At 56.8% G+C, this 17,333-nt stretch overlaps 5 protein-coding genes and 1 non-coding gene across 6 annotated transcripts; 4 read left to right on the top strand and 2 right to left on the bottom strand.

Annotated features, from left to right (window-relative positions):
- Positions 1-910: 910 nt before the first annotated feature.
- On the top strand, positions 911-1,864 carry MYCTH_5082 (uncharacterized protein; the record flags this gene model as incomplete). The annotated part of the gene is made up of 2 exons (XM_003662657.1): positions 911-1,037; positions 1,182-1,864. 2 exons carry the CDS (start codon positions 911-913, stop codon positions 1,862-1,864), a joined length of 810 nt encoding a protein of 269 aa, XP_003662705.1.
- A 1,516-nt stretch (positions 1,865-3,380) lies between these two features.
- On the top strand, positions 3,381-5,566 carry MYCTH_115968 (glycoside hydrolase family 1 protein). The gene is made up of 2 exons (XM_003662656.1): positions 3,381-3,626; positions 3,713-5,566. The coding sequence occupies exons 1-2, from the start codon at positions 3,583-3,585 to the stop codon at positions 5,097-5,099; spliced, it is 1,431 nt and encodes a 476-aa protein (XP_003662704.1). The 5' UTR covers positions 3,381-3,582; the 3' UTR covers positions 5,100-5,566.
- Positions 5,567-8,163: 2,597 nt separating this feature from the next.
- Positions 8,164-10,699, top strand: MYCTH_2303657 (uncharacterized protein). The gene is made up of 4 exons (XM_003662655.1): positions 8,164-8,981; positions 9,097-9,386; positions 9,476-10,119; positions 10,188-10,699. Exons 1-4 carry the CDS (start codon positions 8,484-8,486, stop codon positions 10,514-10,516), a joined length of 1,761 nt encoding a protein of 586 aa, XP_003662703.1. The 5' UTR covers positions 8,164-8,483; the 3' UTR covers positions 10,517-10,699.
- Positions 10,700-11,178: 479 nt separating this feature from the next.
- On the bottom strand, positions 11,179-11,250 carry MYCTH_t81. The gene has a single exon. It is a non-coding gene; the product is annotated as a tRNA-Met (tRNA).
- An 804-nt stretch (positions 11,251-12,054) lies between these two features.
- Positions 12,055-13,145, bottom strand: MYCTH_2303656 (uncharacterized protein). The gene has a single exon (XM_003662654.1). The coding sequence runs from the start codon at positions 12,830-12,832 to the stop codon at positions 12,155-12,157; it is 678 nt and encodes a 225-aa protein (XP_003662702.1). The 5' UTR covers positions 12,833-13,145; the 3' UTR covers positions 12,055-12,154.
- A 1,915-nt stretch (positions 13,146-15,060) lies between these two features.
- MYCTH_2303653 (uncharacterized protein) lies at positions 15,061-16,915 on the top strand. The gene is made up of 2 exons (XM_003662653.1): positions 15,061-15,586; positions 15,637-16,915. The coding sequence occupies exons 1-2, from the start codon at positions 15,156-15,158 to the stop codon at positions 16,703-16,705; spliced, it is 1,500 nt and encodes a 499-aa protein (XP_003662701.1). The 5' UTR covers positions 15,061-15,155; the 3' UTR covers positions 16,706-16,915.
- The last annotated feature ends 418 nt before the right edge of the window (positions 16,916-17,333 follow it).

Genomic DNA, 17,333 nt, shown 5'->3' with positions numbered 1-17,333 from the left:
AAAGAGGTTTGCTCTGGCCAGATCCGATGCCCAAGATGCGCATACTTGTATACCGTAACATGTTGAAAAAGACGCCTAAGTTTTGGACGCTGCTGATCCGTACTCCGGTGACCGACCTCACTCAAAGCAAACCATTACACTACAAGTCTGTACAGTACATACACGCTGCGGCTAACGTAATTCACAAAAACGCTATGTCTAGCCGAAGCCTCACAAAGACCGAGAGCCACATCCGCAGGGCAGTTCGGGATCCACGAGGACAGCACATACATCCTAGCATGCCAATAAGAGAAAACCCCTTGTCCCACACAGCCATGCTATTTTGACCAATATTTTTCTGCCTGCCTGCCTGCTGTACTCTGTAGAGAACCACCGGGAACGTTTCGGTGTTTCGGTGAGCAGACTTCCCTGCCTGGAGCGATTGGTCCCTGGCACCAAACAGTTGGCTGCCATACATACACAAGAGGTATGTGGGGCACGCCCCGCCGAGTACTGCATGAGGTGATGTAAGTGACATGCCGGTCTCATGCTGCACGAGGTGAATCGATGATATTATACAGGAAATTCTGCCTTGTTCTGGCCGCGGCTTCGACGATTATCGGGTGGCACATTGAGTTGCCGTCTGGAAGACATCATTGCGAGAAGCGGTTCGCCGGGTTTTTACACAACGCAATATATATACGAATACCGATATTTCAGCATTCCCACCATAGCGTACTGCGTAAAGTAGTGACTTGGACTCTCTCAGCTTTCGCCTGAGTTGTCGAACCACACGAGAACCACACGGTGAGTGGTTCCAATTAACACACCACTACTCCGTGGGTCGGCAGCCTCACCCTGTCATCGTTTGTGCTGTCGAGGAGATCTCCCAAATCCAGCCGTAGCGCACGAAACAACCCCCAGACAAGAAATGAGCTTTGGTCGACCGCTCCGTGGGGGCTGCCACTGCGGCCGCAACATCTATGTCGTCCAGTTTCCCAAGGACCTCGACGCAGCCAACCTCGTTCAGGTCCTCTTTGACTCGCGCCCCTCGCACCGTAAGGACCAAGTCCCCACCCCCCTCCCCCTCCCTTTTTGGTTTTATTAAAAACGAAGAAGAAGAAGAAGAAGAAAGAAAGAAAAATCGAGCAAGCAACCGACTAACGACCGTTCTATTATTATTTTTTCTTCTTCCCCGCCAGGTTCAATCTTAGCAACGCCGCTACCAGCCTACCTCCGGGTGCCGCTGCGATACTACCGCGCGCTGACGGTCCCCTACCACGACGACGAGACCAACAGCCAGATCCACCGCGTCTACCAGCCGGCGGGCGAGGAGCACGCAATGCGGCACTTCTGCGGGTTCTGCGGCACCCCGCTCTCGTACTGGTCCGAGTCGCCGCGCAGCGAGGCCGACTTCATCCGCCTGACCCTGGGCAGCCTGCTGCATGAAGACCTAAGAGACCTGGAGGAATGGGGGTTGGTCCCCGATCCCGACTCCGCCTCCGGCACGGGGACGCCTTTGGAACAAGAAGATGAGGCGGCGGAAGGAAACCGGGGCAAAAGTGGGGAGGGGAAGACGCGTACGGACGCTGCGACGGGAGCTGAGGGAGAAAGGGAGGTCGGGGAAGCGGGGGGGAATGTTTGGGGCAGGGTCGGGGTGCTGCCGTGGTTCGAGACCCTCACGGAGGGCAGCCGGCTAGGGACGACCTTGCGACGGGCGAGAGGTGGGGGGACAGACCCAACGGAAAGGGTGAGGATTGAGTGGGAGATTGCTGAGTGGAGTGCCGAGGACGAAAAGGGTGATGAGAGTCCACGTAAGCGGAAGTTGGATGAGGTTGAGGACGCCGTTGAGGCCGAGAGGACGGTGGGCGTGCGTGTACAATAGAGTGATGTGGTTGCCTCGCATGCAAGACGGCAAACGCACACCCGTGCCATGCATGCCACGGGTAAGGGGTGAGGAGATTGGTCTGCGTGGGGGGCATATAAGACCTTAATTTAGGGCTCTCTATGATATCGACCGGCAAGAATCCTGGACATCTCACTCGCTACAAGGTGCGCTTGCTTCTTGGACGCAGCTAGCTGATGATGTTTCGCATCTTCAACCTGCCTCCAAACAGCGACAATGCAGTTGCATCTTCGTGTAGAAGAGCCGCGCGGTTAATCTTCAATCCACCGAGTACGGTAGATCAATCCAGGCAATAACTACTGCCGGGCGGTTGCCACGGTCACGGAATGATGGAGCGGGTCTGACACACCAAACACTCGATAAGCAGAGCGGCGATGTCCATGCTCCGGAACAGCCAGCCCGAGTTGCCGTCGCCCATAGTGTTCCAAGCGTATGGGACGAGAAGAAAGAAGAGAAAAGAAGAAGAGAGCCGCCCGGCTCGTTCAGAGTCGGCCGCACGGTTCGGTTTCCTGGGAGCGAAGGGACGTGAATCGCCAGAGCGACCGAGGTTTAGCCACGGCAAGAAAGCAAAATCCGGAGTTTTGCCAGAGAGGGCGCGCATCGCTAAAGTGCTCCTTGGCCCGGATGCGTCTCGTCTCGCCTCAGAGAGATGGATACCCCGTGCCTTGGCTAGAAAGCCTGGCTTGCGAGATGCTCCTCTCGGCGCGGGCGGCGTGGTGCCGTGGTTCGTTTGCTGAGCTAGAACGACGCCCCTGCGCGTGACCAGCGTGTTTTTGGTTTGTTCACCCCCAGAATCAGCCGAGGTTTACCCAGCCGGAGCGCTCGTCAGGTCCTTCACGGGCCGTGGATCCGGAAACTATGCGAAGGTGGAGAGAGCGACTCGGAGCGACTTTCGCGATTATTCTGGCGAGTTTTCGAGGGCGCGGTAACTGCGAAAGCTGACCTTCTTCAATTCAATCAACAATGGAAGGAGAGGTCGAATTCGGAGGTTTACCCCCCCCCCCGCGCCAAAATAGTCTCTCCCAGGTGCCCATGTAAGGCACGGGAATACCTGCCTAACTTGGGGTTGGGAAAGAAAAGAAAGGCAGGAAAAAAATACACTATCATACCATGCTCAAGCTTTCTCTTTCCAGAAACATGTGTTTCGGGTTCTCCTTCCGTGCTCCCAGAGCTGGCCCTTTGGCCCGTTGGGGGTTGGCGGGGCCCAAGGGTGCGCTAGTGGGGCTCCTCAGTCTCCGCAATATCGTGCATCGCAACGCGCAAGGCCCTTGCCCACTATCAACAGCCCCCCGGATTGCTGACCGTTGGCCATTCACGGCCCTTCGTTTGCCAGTCCTTCGCCAGGGTCAACCTACCCCGCGGTGGGGGGTTGTTCTTGGATCCTTGTCGAGGCCCCGGCTGCCCACATCGCCCACGCTGTGCACTCAGCGTAACACAGGGCCCGGATCTCTCAAGCGATGCCCAGCTTTTTTTCATCGGTGTTGACGGTCCGAAACTCGCGGGAGAGATGGGGGCAGATCATGGCGGGAAACGGCCGTGATGGTTCCTGGATATAAAGGAGATCAGGCCTTCCCTCCTCGGCTCATTGGGGCCTACTAGCACATCATCATCCGTCTTCCATCCCTCCTCAGAACTTCCTTCCCCTTCCTCCTATCCACCTTTCCCTTACTCACACAGACAATCGTCCATCGTCCACCATGTCTCTTCCCAAGGACTTCAAGTGGGGCTTCGCCACCGCCTCGTAAGTTCAAGGACCCGGGCTTTTCGATCAAGCTCACAGAACCGTCCTTGGCTGACTGTGTGTTCCCTTTCTCTCCTCACCCACAGGTACCAGATTGAGGGCTCCGTCAACGAGGATGGCCGTGGCCCCTCCATCTGGGACACATTCTGCGCCATCCCCGGCAAGATCGCCGACGGCAGCTCGGGTGCCGTGGCTTGCGACTCGTACAAGCGCACCAAGGAGGACATTGAGCTGCTCAAGTCGATAGGGGCCAAGGCGTACCGCTTCTCCATCGCGTGGTCGCGCGTCATCCCGCTGGGCGGTCGCAACGACCCCATCAACCAGAAGGGTCTGGACCACTACGTCAAGTTCGTCGACGACCTCGTCGAGGCCGGCATCGAGCCCTTCATCACCCTCTCCCACTGGGACCTGCCGGACGCGCTGGAGAAGCGCTACGGCGGCTATCTGAACAAGGAGGAGTTCGCGGCCGACTTTGAGAACTACGCGCGCGTCATGTTCAAGGCCATCCCCAAGTGCAAGCACTGGATCACCTTCAACGAGCCGTGGTGCACGTCCATCCTGGGCTACAACACGGGCTACTTCGCGCCCGGCCGCACGTCGGACCGCAGCAAGTCGCCCGTCGGCGACAGCGCGCGCGAGCCGTGGATCGTCGGCCACAACATCCTCATCGCGCACGGGAGGGCCGTCAAGGCGTACCGCGAGGACTTCAAGCCCACGCAGGGCGGCGAGATCGGCATCACGCTCAACGGCGACGCCACGCTCCCCTGGGACCCGGAGGACCCGGCCGACGTCGAGGCGTGCGACCGCAAGATCGAGTTCGCCATCTCGTGGTTCGCCGACCCCATCTACTTTGGCGAGTACCCGGCGTCGATGCGCAAGCAGCTGGGCGACCGCCTGCCCAAGTTCACGGCCGAGGAGGTGGCGCTCGTCAAGGGCTCCAACGACTTCTACGGCATGAACCACTACACGGCCAACTACATCAAGCACAAGAAGGGCGTGCCGCCCGAGGACGACTTCCTGGGCAACCTCGAGACGCTCTTCTACAACAAGAACGCCGACTGCATCGGGCCCGAGACGCAGTCCTTCTGGCTGCGCCCGCACCCCCAGGGCTTCCGCGACCTGCTCAACTGGCTGAGCAAGCGGTACGGCTACCCCAAGATCTACGTGACCGAGAACGGCACGTCGCTCAAGGGCGAGAACGACATGCCGCTCGAGCAGATCCTCGAGGACGACTTCCGCGTCAAGTACTTTCACGACTACGTCCACGCCATGGCCAAGGCCTCGGCCGAGGACGGCGTCAACGTCCAGGGCTACCTGGCCTGGTCGCTCATGGATAACTTCGAGTGGGCCGAGGGTTACGAGACCCGCTTCGGCGTCACCTACGTCGACTACGCCAACGACCAGAAGCGCTACCCCAAGAAGAGCGCAAAGAGCCTCAAGCCGCTGTTTGACAGCCTCATCCGGAAGGAGTAAGGCAGGCAGGAGTTGGAGTATGAGGGTAGCCGCTGATGGCTATTCTTCCCACGTTTTTGTGTGTTTCCTCTTCATTTTTTTTTCTCTTGCCGCAACATGACGGCTCCTGTCTCTGAAGGGAACCCCTGAAATTCAGGGTTATCATGACTTGGTTACGAATGAGCTACGACATGTTCAATTGAGTGACTCTTTACTACCAAAGTACTGCTACCATGACACTCGAATCGTCTCGTGACTGAAAGGAGAATCATGTTGGCATTGGTTCGCGTAGTACGGAGTAACGACAACGGCATTGGTCAACATCTGGCAGGTATTTGAGGTAGAATATACCAACCTGCCTGAGGCTCTCGGTATCAAGATTTGGAAGGCCAAAGGGTTGGATGAGCACTTGAGAGCAAAGTCGGACTACTGGCTGAAGAAGGTAAACAAACTAACGTACAGTACCTACTTAACTTATGATACACGTCAATGCCCTCCGTCCCCTTCCTTCACAACCTCGAATTCCTCCCAATGTGGATATCTGTCGCCTTTCTAAGAAAGGGCATGGAACACGCGCGATTAGTATAGAATATGGATCGACCTAAGTTGTCTCCGCACATGTCTCAACAGTCTAGCGACAAGAAGAACCTCGCCCACCCGTCGATTACGAGCGTGTGCAGCCTGAGTGTGTGTGAGTTGGAGTTAACGGCGCCGAAATCTGAAGGAGGGAAGAGACTTTTCAACACGTCTGTTCTCTACTGACTTTTTTTGTTTTTACCACATCGCACTAGGAAAGCTAGCGGTGTTTTGATGGTGCCAATACTGCGTAACTGCGTAATGTTGCATATTGCGTAGCAGCGTGAAGCAAGTGGATGTATGTACGGACTAATCCGTATGCACTGCATCTCGCAGCAGATGGCACCTCCCCAGAGACAGCCGGGAAACAAGCTTTTTTTTCCTTGGCGTCCTTGGCTTGCATGGCTTCATTGGCGGGTGTTATGTTTTCCCCAGGGGTGCAGCAATGGCACGCCGAGCAAAAAAGGAACCGCGGACCTGGCACAAGCCCCAAACTCCATCGACGCAGGACGGCATCGCATTGCGTTGCGCCTCCTCTCCAACGACGTCTTAAGGGAAAAGAAAAGAAAAACAAAAGGATAATGGCAGGCCTCCAGCAAGCAAGCAAGAGCGCTTCCGGCCGTTCAAGGGTCCAATCCGGTTCAAGCCTTGCGTTATCGTCCCAGAGGGCGGCCCTTGTTGTAAGCCGGCCTTGTGTTCGCGCCCTTCGATGTTTGACATTGCTTTTCCGTCTGGGTACTTTCCAGTCGGTTGTTGGAGACTTCCTCGTCATTGTATGGGGTCACATGTTCTCTGCGCACTACACTACGGAGTAAGTGCTAATAAATTACATCTCGACCCCGTGCTTGGCAACAACCTCGAGGAACCTGTCCTGCTTGCCTTATTTCCGTCGGTTGGGTAGACGGCTTGTTCCTTGCGTACTATTGCGTAGACTGCGACAGCTTTACCTGAGTGGGTCACGCTAAAGGAGTTCCAACCTTTGAGCGGAGGGCGCAGTAGTGTTGCCGGCGAGCGAATCAGAGGCGACCATTCCTTGAGTTGTCAAGTAGTGCAGCATAAACAACTTTTGTTGGCAGGGCGCAGAGACGGGGCGAACCAGTAAGGGGGCAGCAACGGAAGTTTCCGAGGCCCTCTTGAGAGATGGGAAGCTCATGCCCAGTGTATGCAGCTCTAGGTTGTTGGCTTCATGCCCTTACTATTTACTGTGTTGCTAAGCCAAGGAGGGAGGTAGAGACTCTCAATTTGCCAGTAGGACTCTGCCCTTAGTATGTATGGATGGTACGAATTGGCATCGGACAAACTACAAACTACATACAAGTAAAGACGTAGGTACTGTACAAGTCCTGAGTGCGCTGTGGTTTATCTCGCCAAGGCTTGCCTGTCCCCCTCTCCCACGCAAGAACGCAGCGAAAAGGGACATCATCCAAGCCGGCATATCAATTGGGTCTTGGAGCAATTTTGTCATGGAGTCTGGCACTAATAATCCGGCACTAACCGAAGATGCCCGTCTCTCTGAGCACTGAGCCCTCCGACTTTGTCGTGCCCCCCGGGCCGGTGATAATTATTGTCAAGGCCGACCGAAAGGCTTTCCGGCGTCTTGATCAGTCCATAGATCCCCTAATGGACGTGGACAGCTCTTCGACAGTCAAAAGAGAAGAGAGCACCGCTGTCAAACGGGTCCATCACGACTTGAGCTTGAAGCTCTTTGGCTGCGCCTGCGATTTGGGCTCTTCGAGAACAATCAACAATGAGCGATCCTCGCTCTTGTAGAGCGAAAGATGTACTGAGTTGAAGCCCATTGAACAACAATGAGGAGTGTGGAACCTAGCAAGTTCTTCACCTGTGTTTGAGGCTTTATTCAAGCCTAGACAGGATGCAAGCTGGGAGTGTGCACTTGTACGGGTTACACCTCGAGCCCCAAAATGACACTGCACGAGCGTCGGCTTATCTCCGTACTGGGCATGAAATCGATGATGTTCTGAAATTACTACATTCGCCATGTCACTACCAGTATCGTTAAGAATCGTGGGAGGAGTTTGAAACCTGCAAGTGGCTTGTCAGACTGGCGAGACTGGCTAGCGCCGCTTTCCTTTTCGATCTTTCCCTGTCCCTTGAAGTGGCCCCTGCATGGCCTGGTGGGGGGGCCTGTCTGTTTCTTGCCCAATACGGATTAGCGGGGTTGCATCCGGGTCGCTCACCTGGGGAAATGCGGAGAGAAGCTGGATCCCTGAATTCAAGATGGGGTTCGGACAGCTGGAAGGGGCCATAACCCCTCGTCGCGAGTAACCGAGGCCGAAGGTGGTGAAAGAAAGGAGGAGATACGAACTATTCAAGTATAAAGCGGAATTCATTCCCGGCTCTTGTACCTAAGAAACCCCCCATTCTCTGTTTTAGACAGATCTTCGGGGCGATTTGTTCTTTCTTTTATTTGTCCGAGTCTTTTGACCTGTAGGCGGCTTCAATCGGCACCGAACACCCAATACGAATTGGAGTACAAGAGATCGGACCGGGCCGAGCTAATCAGTGAAACTCCGACTCACCTTCTCCGCCTCCAAGGCAGCAGACCCGACACATACCTTCCCCGTCCCAACCTCTCCTTCTTTTCTCTCCCTCTCTCTCCCTCTCTCTCTGTCTCGGGCTCTAGTCCCTACATACCGCTGCTTCTTCCTCCTCTGCTGCAGAATCACGGCCGATAGTCAGAGAACTCAGAATTGTTGTCGCCAACAAACGGGAAACTCTGACCCCTCTTCCTCCCCACGGAACTGCGCCGTCTTCCCGCCTCATCTGCCAATTCGCAGCCACGACTGCTCTTATCGCCATCCCGAAACCATGTCCTCCCCACCTTCTCGCCTGCGCGCCGTCCTAGGCCACCTCCTCCCCACACACAGCAGCACCGTCTCCAAGGACGGCAACGCACCACCGCCGCACCTCTCCCACCTCTCCCCGACCTTCTTCCTCGAGCGCGCCGCCGCCATTGAGCCCCGCGCCGAGGCCGTCTACCACGTGACGGCCAACGGCGCCATCCTGCGCCGCTCCTACGCGGAGCTAGCCGACCGCGCCCGCGGCCTGGCCTACTACCTGCGCAAGAAGGGCTACAGGCGGGTCGGCATCCTGGCGCCCAACACGCCCGCCTTCCTCGAGAGCATCTTTGGCGTCGTCGCCGCAGGCGGCGTGCTCGTGCCCGTCAACTACCGGCTGAAGGAGGAGGACGTGAGGTATATCCTGGAGTTCGCCGAGGTGGACTGCGTCATTGTCGATAAGGAGTTTGAGGGCCTGCTGGGTGGGTTCCGCAGGGCGAAGCCAGGGGTGGAGGTGATTGTTGATCTGGTAGGTCTCTCTCAGCGGGGTTCTTGTTTATTTCTTTATTTATGAAGGTGGTTGGAGATGCGGGAGATCGTCGTGAAAAGAGAAATGAGCGCTGATTCGTTTGGCCCGAGTTAAGGATACCGATGCGACCGAGGGCGAGCTGTGCGGGCCGTTTGATGAAGCGGTGCTCGAAGGGTTGAGATATGACCGAGATACCGGGAACAAGGGGTGGACGGACCTGGTCTCGCAAACGGTGGCCAACGAGGATGACATGCTCGCGATTCCCTTCACGTCTGGGACGACTTCGAAACCCAAGGGCGTGATATATACTCACCGGGGCGCCTACCTGGCCGCGATGGCCAACATTGTCGAGTCTGGACTCAACGTCCCGGATGGGAGGTGCAAATACCTTTGGACGTTGCCCATGTGAGTCGCACCTCCTTCTCCTTTTTCCTCCGCCTCTGCCGCCACCACCACACTTGAGGAGAGCAGCCTCGTGCTGACAGCAAGCAAAGGTTCCACGCCGTGGGCTGGACGTTCCCCTGGTCTGTGTGCGCCGTTCGCGGGACGCACGTCTGCCTGCGCAAGGTCGATTACGCCCTGATCTGGAGACTGCTAAAGGAAGAAGGGGTCACGCACTTTAACGCCGCCCCGACCGTCAACACCCTCCTCTGCGCCCACAAGGACGCCGAAGTCCTCCCCCGCCCGGTCCGGGTGACGGTGGCCGCCAGCCCGCCCACGGCCCACCTGTTCGAGCAGATGACCAATCTCAATCTGCTCCCTGTGCACGTCTACGGGCTGACCGAGACATACGGCCCCATCACGCGGGGCTATCTGCTGCCGGAGTGGGACAGCTTGCCCAGACACGAGAAGTTCGCCAACATGGCGCGGCAAGGGCACGGTTTCTTGACGGCGCTCCCCGCGCGCGTCATCAAGGCCGACCAGCCCGAGGGCGTGCTGATCGACGTGGCCCGGGACGGCAAGGAGATGGGCGAGATTGTCTTCTCGGGCAACATCTGCTGCAAGGGCTACTACAAGGACCCCGAGGCCACCCGCAAGCTCTTCGCTGGCGGGGTGCTGCACTCGGGCGATCTCGCTGTGTGGCACCCGGATGGGAGCATACAGATCCAGGACCGGGCAAAGGACATCATCATTTCTGGTACATGACACAGCACCCTCCCCCCCTTCCCCCTCTGATTCTGTGCTCGGCTAACCCCCTCCCTACAGGAGGCGAGAACATCTCGTCAGTCGCTCTCGAGTCCATGCTCGTTGAGCACCCGGCCATCCTCGAAGCTGGCGTCGTGGCCGTACCAGACTCGCACTGGGGCGAGCGGCCCAAAGCGTACGTGACGGTCAAGGAAGGGAGCAGCACCACCCTCAGGGGTCAGGAGGTGATCGAGTGGGCGCGCAACCAGAGCGCCATCAGCAAGTTCATGGTGCCGCGCGAGGTCGAGATTGTGCGGGAGCTGCCCAAGACCAGCACGGGCAAGATTAAGAAGAACGTGCTCAGGGAGTGGGCGAAGAAAGGAACTCCGAGGGAGGTGCTGGTTGGGTGAGACGGGAAGAGCGGCGAGACGGGCAGCGTGCTGAATGATAAATTCGAAGTTGGATACCCCGTGGGGGTTGCATTTCTATATGCCTAAGATATCCATGAGTCCAGAACCATGCAATGGTTGACGGAGTCCAATATTTGGGAAAAGTGGAAGACGTGATAAGGAAATGATCGAGGAAAGGAACAGAAGACCGAGAAAAGAGAACGAAGAGAAGGAGGACGAGCAAGGATATCGGGAAAAAAAGGCTAGCTTGGCAATCCTGTTTGGAACCAACGAAACCACCAATATTTCCCAGGATGAGATTATGAGAATATGCTGAGAATCGCACGTTCTTTTCTTTCTCTGCTGATCCTCATGCTCATGGAGCCATGCCCCTGGGAAAAGCGGGAGGTGGAGCGAGGGGTGGAGGAAGAGATTCGAATGCGCCAAAAACCTTTTCACCACCCCACGGGATGATTTACGCACACACTAAAGATGAGAAAACAGAACAAGAAGTACTAGAACAAATAAGTGAGGATTTCAAACACGGTTCTTACCAACCTTATCAAGTGTCAGTCCTGGTTGTGTGGTAAGCCAGCGGGAATAAGCGGAAAAGGAGTCCCGATAAAAAAAATCCTTTACGGGGAGGAAGGAGACAAGAAAAAGGACAAAAAAAACAAGTATACTAGCGAGCACTCGTTTCGATCGAGTGACCTCCGGGTTATGAGCCCGGCGCGCTTCCGCTGCGCCAGCTCGCTATGTTGTGTATCCTTGGTTGTTGGAATACGACCGGCATGATCCGGAATGATGAGGAGGGTAGGACAGCTAGCATGGAAGTCCGGAGCAGAGGCCGAAAGAAGGATCCGTCCGTATCGAAGCATTGTGAGTCATTCGAGTCCCGCCCTCCATGAGGAACTGAGTGGGAGGGCCCAACAGCAACGGCCGGGGTGGGCTGGTGGATTGTGAACGGGAGACACAGATTGGCTCCGGACATGGGCGGGCGGATCATGCAAGATGCATGCCATTTTTGCATATGTGGGGGGGATTGAGAGCTCCCCTGCTTGTTGGGAATGGAGCCGCCGTCGTATCTGTATTCGAGTTGAGAATGACAGCTACTGGAAGAAAAAGGCAGCTGGAATAAGAAGGCAAAAAACGGAATAAGAAGGCAAAAAACAGGGGGGGAGGGGGATGGTTTTTAACTAAGCGACTGAATATGTTCCTTGCAGGGAGCCATTCGAAAAGACAGCATCACAATCAGTCAAACGCAAACAAACATCCAAACATCGTTGAACACACTTGCGTTCGGACTATTCAGCAGCTGTCTGGGATCGCGAGGGACAACATGAGGAATGTTCCACCATAACGTCACGTCATGTTCCCTCCTCCCTTCTTGCATACAAATGGCGTTCAGCACCAGTCCATGAGACAGCGACAACATTAAGTATGGTATGGGTACATGCATCAAGCTCGTCAGTCATTTGAAGACCGATTAAGGGGTATACTAAAGGAAGAAAAAAAAGGCCGAAAATCAAACGGGCAGCTCATGAATATCACGTCGTGACCGCAGCAGGGGGTTTGGCCGGCAACGAGTCCGGCCCATCGCCTGACGCGCTCGCGCTAGTAGGGGAAGCAGGCGCGAGTTCGGGATCCGGTATTTGAATATCAAGCTGCGACGGTCAGCATGCGCACACCAGAGGCAGAGTTGGGCGGCCATACCGTCATGTACCCTGTCTTCCTCAGGGGCACAATCTTGGGCGGGATGACGCCCTCTTCCGACCCCACCGTCTTCTCCATCTCGGAATTCCATTGCTCGATCCACTGCTCGAGTTTCCGGAGCCGCATCTTGGCCGACGTGAAACCGAGATCGTCCCAGAGCCAGCCGGTCGCCAGGCCGAGGGCGTTGTCCAAGATGTTCCTCCAGGAGTATGGGTTAAATATTTGGATAAGCTCAGTGTTCAACTTGTCAATGACGCGGCGGAACTCTTGCTCCGACACGCCAGCTGGGTCCAGAATATCGGGGTAGAGATTAGAGAAAGTCGGTGCGAGGTCACCCTCGAGCAGCCAGTCCCGGCGGACTCTGATGATGCGTGTATTGGCATACTCGGGCGAGTCAATCGGAACGTGTGGATTCAGGTGTGGATAGCACGGATGCTGCGGCCCCCATTCTTCCCCGTGGTCTGGCGGCTGGTCCGGGTCTCCCATTATGGACGAATCGCTCGACGAAATGACCGACCCGATGCCTGATATCCCGGACGCCGTCGAGTGGCGCTGGTTGAGGGGAGCCGGCCCGCGCTCCAGGTCTGGCGTAAAGCCGTCCGCGGCATCCTCCGGCGGCGCCATGACTGCCTTACTCTTTCCTTTGTCCTCCTTCTGCCTCGAGGCTGGCCGGAAGCTCAGCCCGATCGGTGCTTGCAGCTTTGTCAGGCTTATGCCTCTGCTCCGGCTCCTGAACCTACGCGTTTCAGGAACCACCAGGTGGGCGGCGTGTCGGCTGGTGGAGGGTCCTGCTTCTGGCTCCTCAGCCGGCGAGGGCGTGTGGCTTGCTCGCTTTTCGTCGTAGGAGTGGCGAAGGGAGGGTGGCAGACTGATGCGCTGCTCGGCTCCGGCAGCGCGGTCAAGGTGGAGGCTAGCCCTGTTGAGACGCGGAGAGCGAACTTCGCGTTGCTCGGGGACCGTCAAGAGCGGGTAATCGCCAGCAGCGGCACCGGTAGCGTCTGGGGGGTACTCGGTGAATTCAAGTGTAGGGCTGGCGAGCGGAACGGGTGGAGGCGGTGGCGTCGACAGGCGGCGTGGCCTGCTTGTTGCCGGCGGTGCTAAGTTTCTAGGAGTCGAATTGGTGGGATTCCAGAGGCGCGCCGGGCGAAGATGCCTGAGCGGAACAGCGGCGCGGCGAGTGCGGAAGGGCGATTGGAGGAACGAGTCCGGGGCGCCGCCGAAGCCCCTTCGGAGAAGACTGTTTCTTCGCGATGGCTGCTGCAGAGTTACCGGCGACGGCGCAGCGGGCGAAGGAGGGTGAGGAGGGTAGGGGGTTTGCTGGGACGGCGGTGACGGCAGGTTCGGATTGGTTGCTGATGGCGGGTGGACTCCGGACGCTGCATCTAAGTCGTGCAATTTGCTGGACCGGGGGCGGGCAGCTGGTGCTGCGGGTGAAGCCGTGGGGAAGACCTGGCAACGGCGGCCGCCGAGACGGCCTCCGGAAAGCTATGAAGTGCCGATTTGCCCCTTTCTCTGGTTTCCTGGCCCGTCGTTCTGAACGAGGGGTCCCAGTCGAGCACTTCTACGCAGTACAGCCCAAGGGCTTTCTCCACCCGTCAACGAAATTTCCACTCGAGGATGCCTTGAACCAGCCCCGAAACAGGAGAAAATCGCAATGGACTCGGGTCTCACACGGTTCGCGTCGCTAAGAGCTGCAGGCTGTAAAGACGGGGTGCTTGACAAGCGCCGTGCTTTGATGAGCTGCGAGACAATCGGAATTCAATTGGGTTTTGAGATTTTGCCAATAATCGTACCGATGCAGGCGGATGCAGGCGCGACCTAACGTTAGATTGAGACTAATTGCAGCTGGTGTGACGGACGAACCGGCAGTGATTGGTGATTGCCATTAGCAGCATCCTGAAGTACGGCTGTCTGACAGCTGTCGCGGGGTGCCATCTCCCAACGCGGAAATGGCCAGACCACCTGGCTGCACTGGGCAGCACTTTCCCCACTGATATCAAGTCGAACCATTTAGGTCCGTACTAGTAGTTGGTATCGCTTTTGCAGTGCCTCCCCAGGTACTTTACCGTATTTTCACAAGCAGCATCTTCACTCTGCCTTCTTATGTGTGCTATACTAAGATCTTAAAACACTCTAAAGCGTTAGTATTATTTATCGACATCAAAACGTGCAGCATTCAGCACATCGTTCCCCTATTATACCCTCTTATCACTTCCCACCTGGCATAGGTTAGGCGCCTAGCATACGACAGTCGGTTCGAATCCGGCGGCAGGACAACCTCGGGGGGAGAGGGCCCTCGAGGCAACTATAGAGGAAAAAATGGGGCAGGGTTGTGGAGGAAATAGGCCGGTTAGGGAGTAGTCCTAATCGGGGGATGGAAATGGGTTACCTAACGACGGGGTTTTCGTCCAAGCCTTGCCCCAAGCATCGCTCCTGCCTCACCTACGTAGTAAACTGCATCTTGTTCCTGCAGTGGCAGCCGAGAATGCCAGCCAGTGGTCTGACGCACGTACTGCAAGTACCTAAGGTAGGTAAGATAAGGTAGGTATGTACCCCGCAAAGCCCTTTGTGGGAAGTCACCCGCACACCACCCTTATCCCACCCAAATCTTCGGGTTATCCTTCCGCCCTGATCTGTACATACACTGCATTCAAGGGGCTCAGACCTAAAATGCCATCATCTGTGTCGAGCAATGACTACGAACAACGATGTAATCACCCAGCTTGGAACACACAGCACGGCGACAGTGAGGCATAATCGCCTCGGTTCTTGTATGCTTCTCCCCAATTACGTCACTCGTATTTTTTGTTCTCGTAACAACACCAGAACCCCAATCTAGAGCTTTGTTCGGCAGACGGAATCTATATAGGCACACCGAGGAGCCGTGGGGGGCCGAGCCGAGCGAGGTCCTGGTTGTACGCCCACGTCCCGCAGCGTATCAGCCATCATGGGATTGTTTCGGCGCAATACCGGTGGGTCGGCCGCTGCAGGCTCCTCCTCATCCTCGGCCCCAGTCTCTCCCAGAGGCCTCGGTCGGAAGTCGACCGAGCGCGCCAATGCCCCAGCAATGTGCCGCACGTCCACGGCCGGCACGGTTGGGTCAGAAACAACGGCCGAGAACCGTCTCCGCCGCCGCAGTTCCACCTTCTCGCAATACAGCTTCAGCGAAGCGCAGCAGGACTTCCAGGAAGAGACCCTCGATCCCGGCCCAAACCCCAAAAGCACCTCAAGAAGGTGGAAGTCGTGGCTGCCCGTCATGTTCGCCTTGGTTCCTCCATTCGCTGGCCTCATCTTTAAAAACGGAACCGCCTTCTTCAGCGACCTTATCCTGCTGTGCCTTGCCAGTATCTTCCTCCACTGGTCCGTCACGGGACCATGGTGAGCGATTCCCTGATATAACACCCTGGACAAGTATTTACAGCTGCTAGGAGATGGTACGACGCGGCCCAGCAGGTTCGAGAGGACCAAGAAGGGGCCCTGGAGGAGTCGTTCGATTCTCCCAAAGGCAAAGCGCCCGCAAAATCCGACAGTGAATCGGAATCATGGCGCGACACACCTCAAGCTGCTGAAGCCCGTCAGGAGCGAGCACGCCAGCTAGAACGCGCCCTAATCCGGCTACGAATCTTCGAAGTGCTGGCATTGGGGGCGTGCTTTATCGCTCCCGCCATAGCCACGTACTTCCTCTACTCGGTCCGATACCTCCTCAGTCGGCGCTCGGAAGGCGTCATTGCTAACGTCAACATCGGCATCTTCCTCCTGGCTGCCGAGGTCACCCCGCTCTCGCATTCGATCAAGCTGATATTGGCGCACACGCTGCACCTGCAGCGAATCGTCCACTCGAACCCGTACCGGACGGTGCGTATGACGCCCTCGCGGTACCGCGCCCTGCTGGCGCGGGTCAAGGAGCTGGAGGAGCAGATGCTCGAGCTGGCCGAGAGGAAACCGTGCGAGGGGTGCGACTGCGGCGACGCCCAAAAGCAGCAGGCACAGGCCCGGCAGATGCGCGAGCAGGTGACGCGGGATGTGCGCGCGGCCGTCGGCCCCGATATCGATAGTGTCATCCGTGCGGTTAGACGCTACGAGAAGAAGACCAGCACGTTGACGAGCGAGACAGACCAACGCCTGGCGGAATTGCGCCGCAGCCTCGACGATGTCATTGCCCTGTCGGCCGTCGTTGCCAGGAAGAAGGCCGAGGGCTGGGGCATCCTCGGGAAGCTCGCCGGTGGCGGTTGGTTTGTGGCGACGCTGCCGGTGACGGCGACGGTCGCTACGACCTCGACGGTGATGTCTCCGGTGCTGCGGGGGGCGAAATGGCTTGCCCGCGAGGGTAAGCAGTGGTTGGATGAGCTCGATGATGCTCACGAAGGCGGTGATAGAGATGGGCGGCACCAACAACGTAACGACCAGGTTAGGGACCAGCCGGTTAAGCAAAGGCCGGTTGCCGGGGGGTCGTCATTGGTGCCCCGATCAGGTACCCCTACGCTACGGTATGCTTGAGGTTCTTTTTCTTCTCGTTTGGTGCCTTTTGTATGAAATAGGGGCGGACAATAAGGGCTCAGTGCCGGGTATACTCAGACAGCGTTTTTTCTTTGGCCATGCTGCGTTCCCCAGCCGCGATACTCCGAGGTTGGTAAGACAACTTCCCAGGCAAAGTTCCACGGTTGTTTCGCTTTTTCGCCGGGCCCACTGCGCACAAGGGTACCGATCCCGAGGGCTGCCTACATTTCTGTCTGGCCCTTCGGTCAGCCCCAAGTGCTTGATGGCGACCGCGCGATGTTTTTTACGTGAGCACCTCCATGTCGTCGCGCAAACGGCTGGCCACGGCAGAAGGTCATTTGCGCGGTGGCCGGCATTCCCAGTAATACTTGGGTTTCAAGAGTTGAAGGCACTATATGTATTTATGTACATAGTCTACATCATCAGCGGACGGTTCGAGACACAAAGGAATCATAAGAACAGTAGTCTACATACATCGAAAATCCGCTCCAGGAACACTCTGCGTAACTTATCGAACCAGCACTCCGTTCACAGAGACGAACAAGATGGAGAGTTTCCCCAGTCTTGTCATTATTTAACTTTTCTGCTTGTATTGTGGTGCGAGTTGCGAAAGTTCATGACTGGCCGC

Source organism: Thermothelomyces thermophilus, chromosome 3 (genome assembly GCF_000226095.1).
Source record: "Thermothelomyces thermophilus ATCC 42464 chromosome 3, complete sequence".
Classification (NCBI taxonomy): domain Eukaryota; kingdom Fungi; phylum Ascomycota; class Sordariomycetes; order Sordariales; family Chaetomiaceae; genus Thermothelomyces; species Thermothelomyces thermophilus.
The sequence above is the reverse complement of the archived record's forward strand: the minus strand, read 5'-3'. Positions and strand labels throughout refer to the sequence as shown.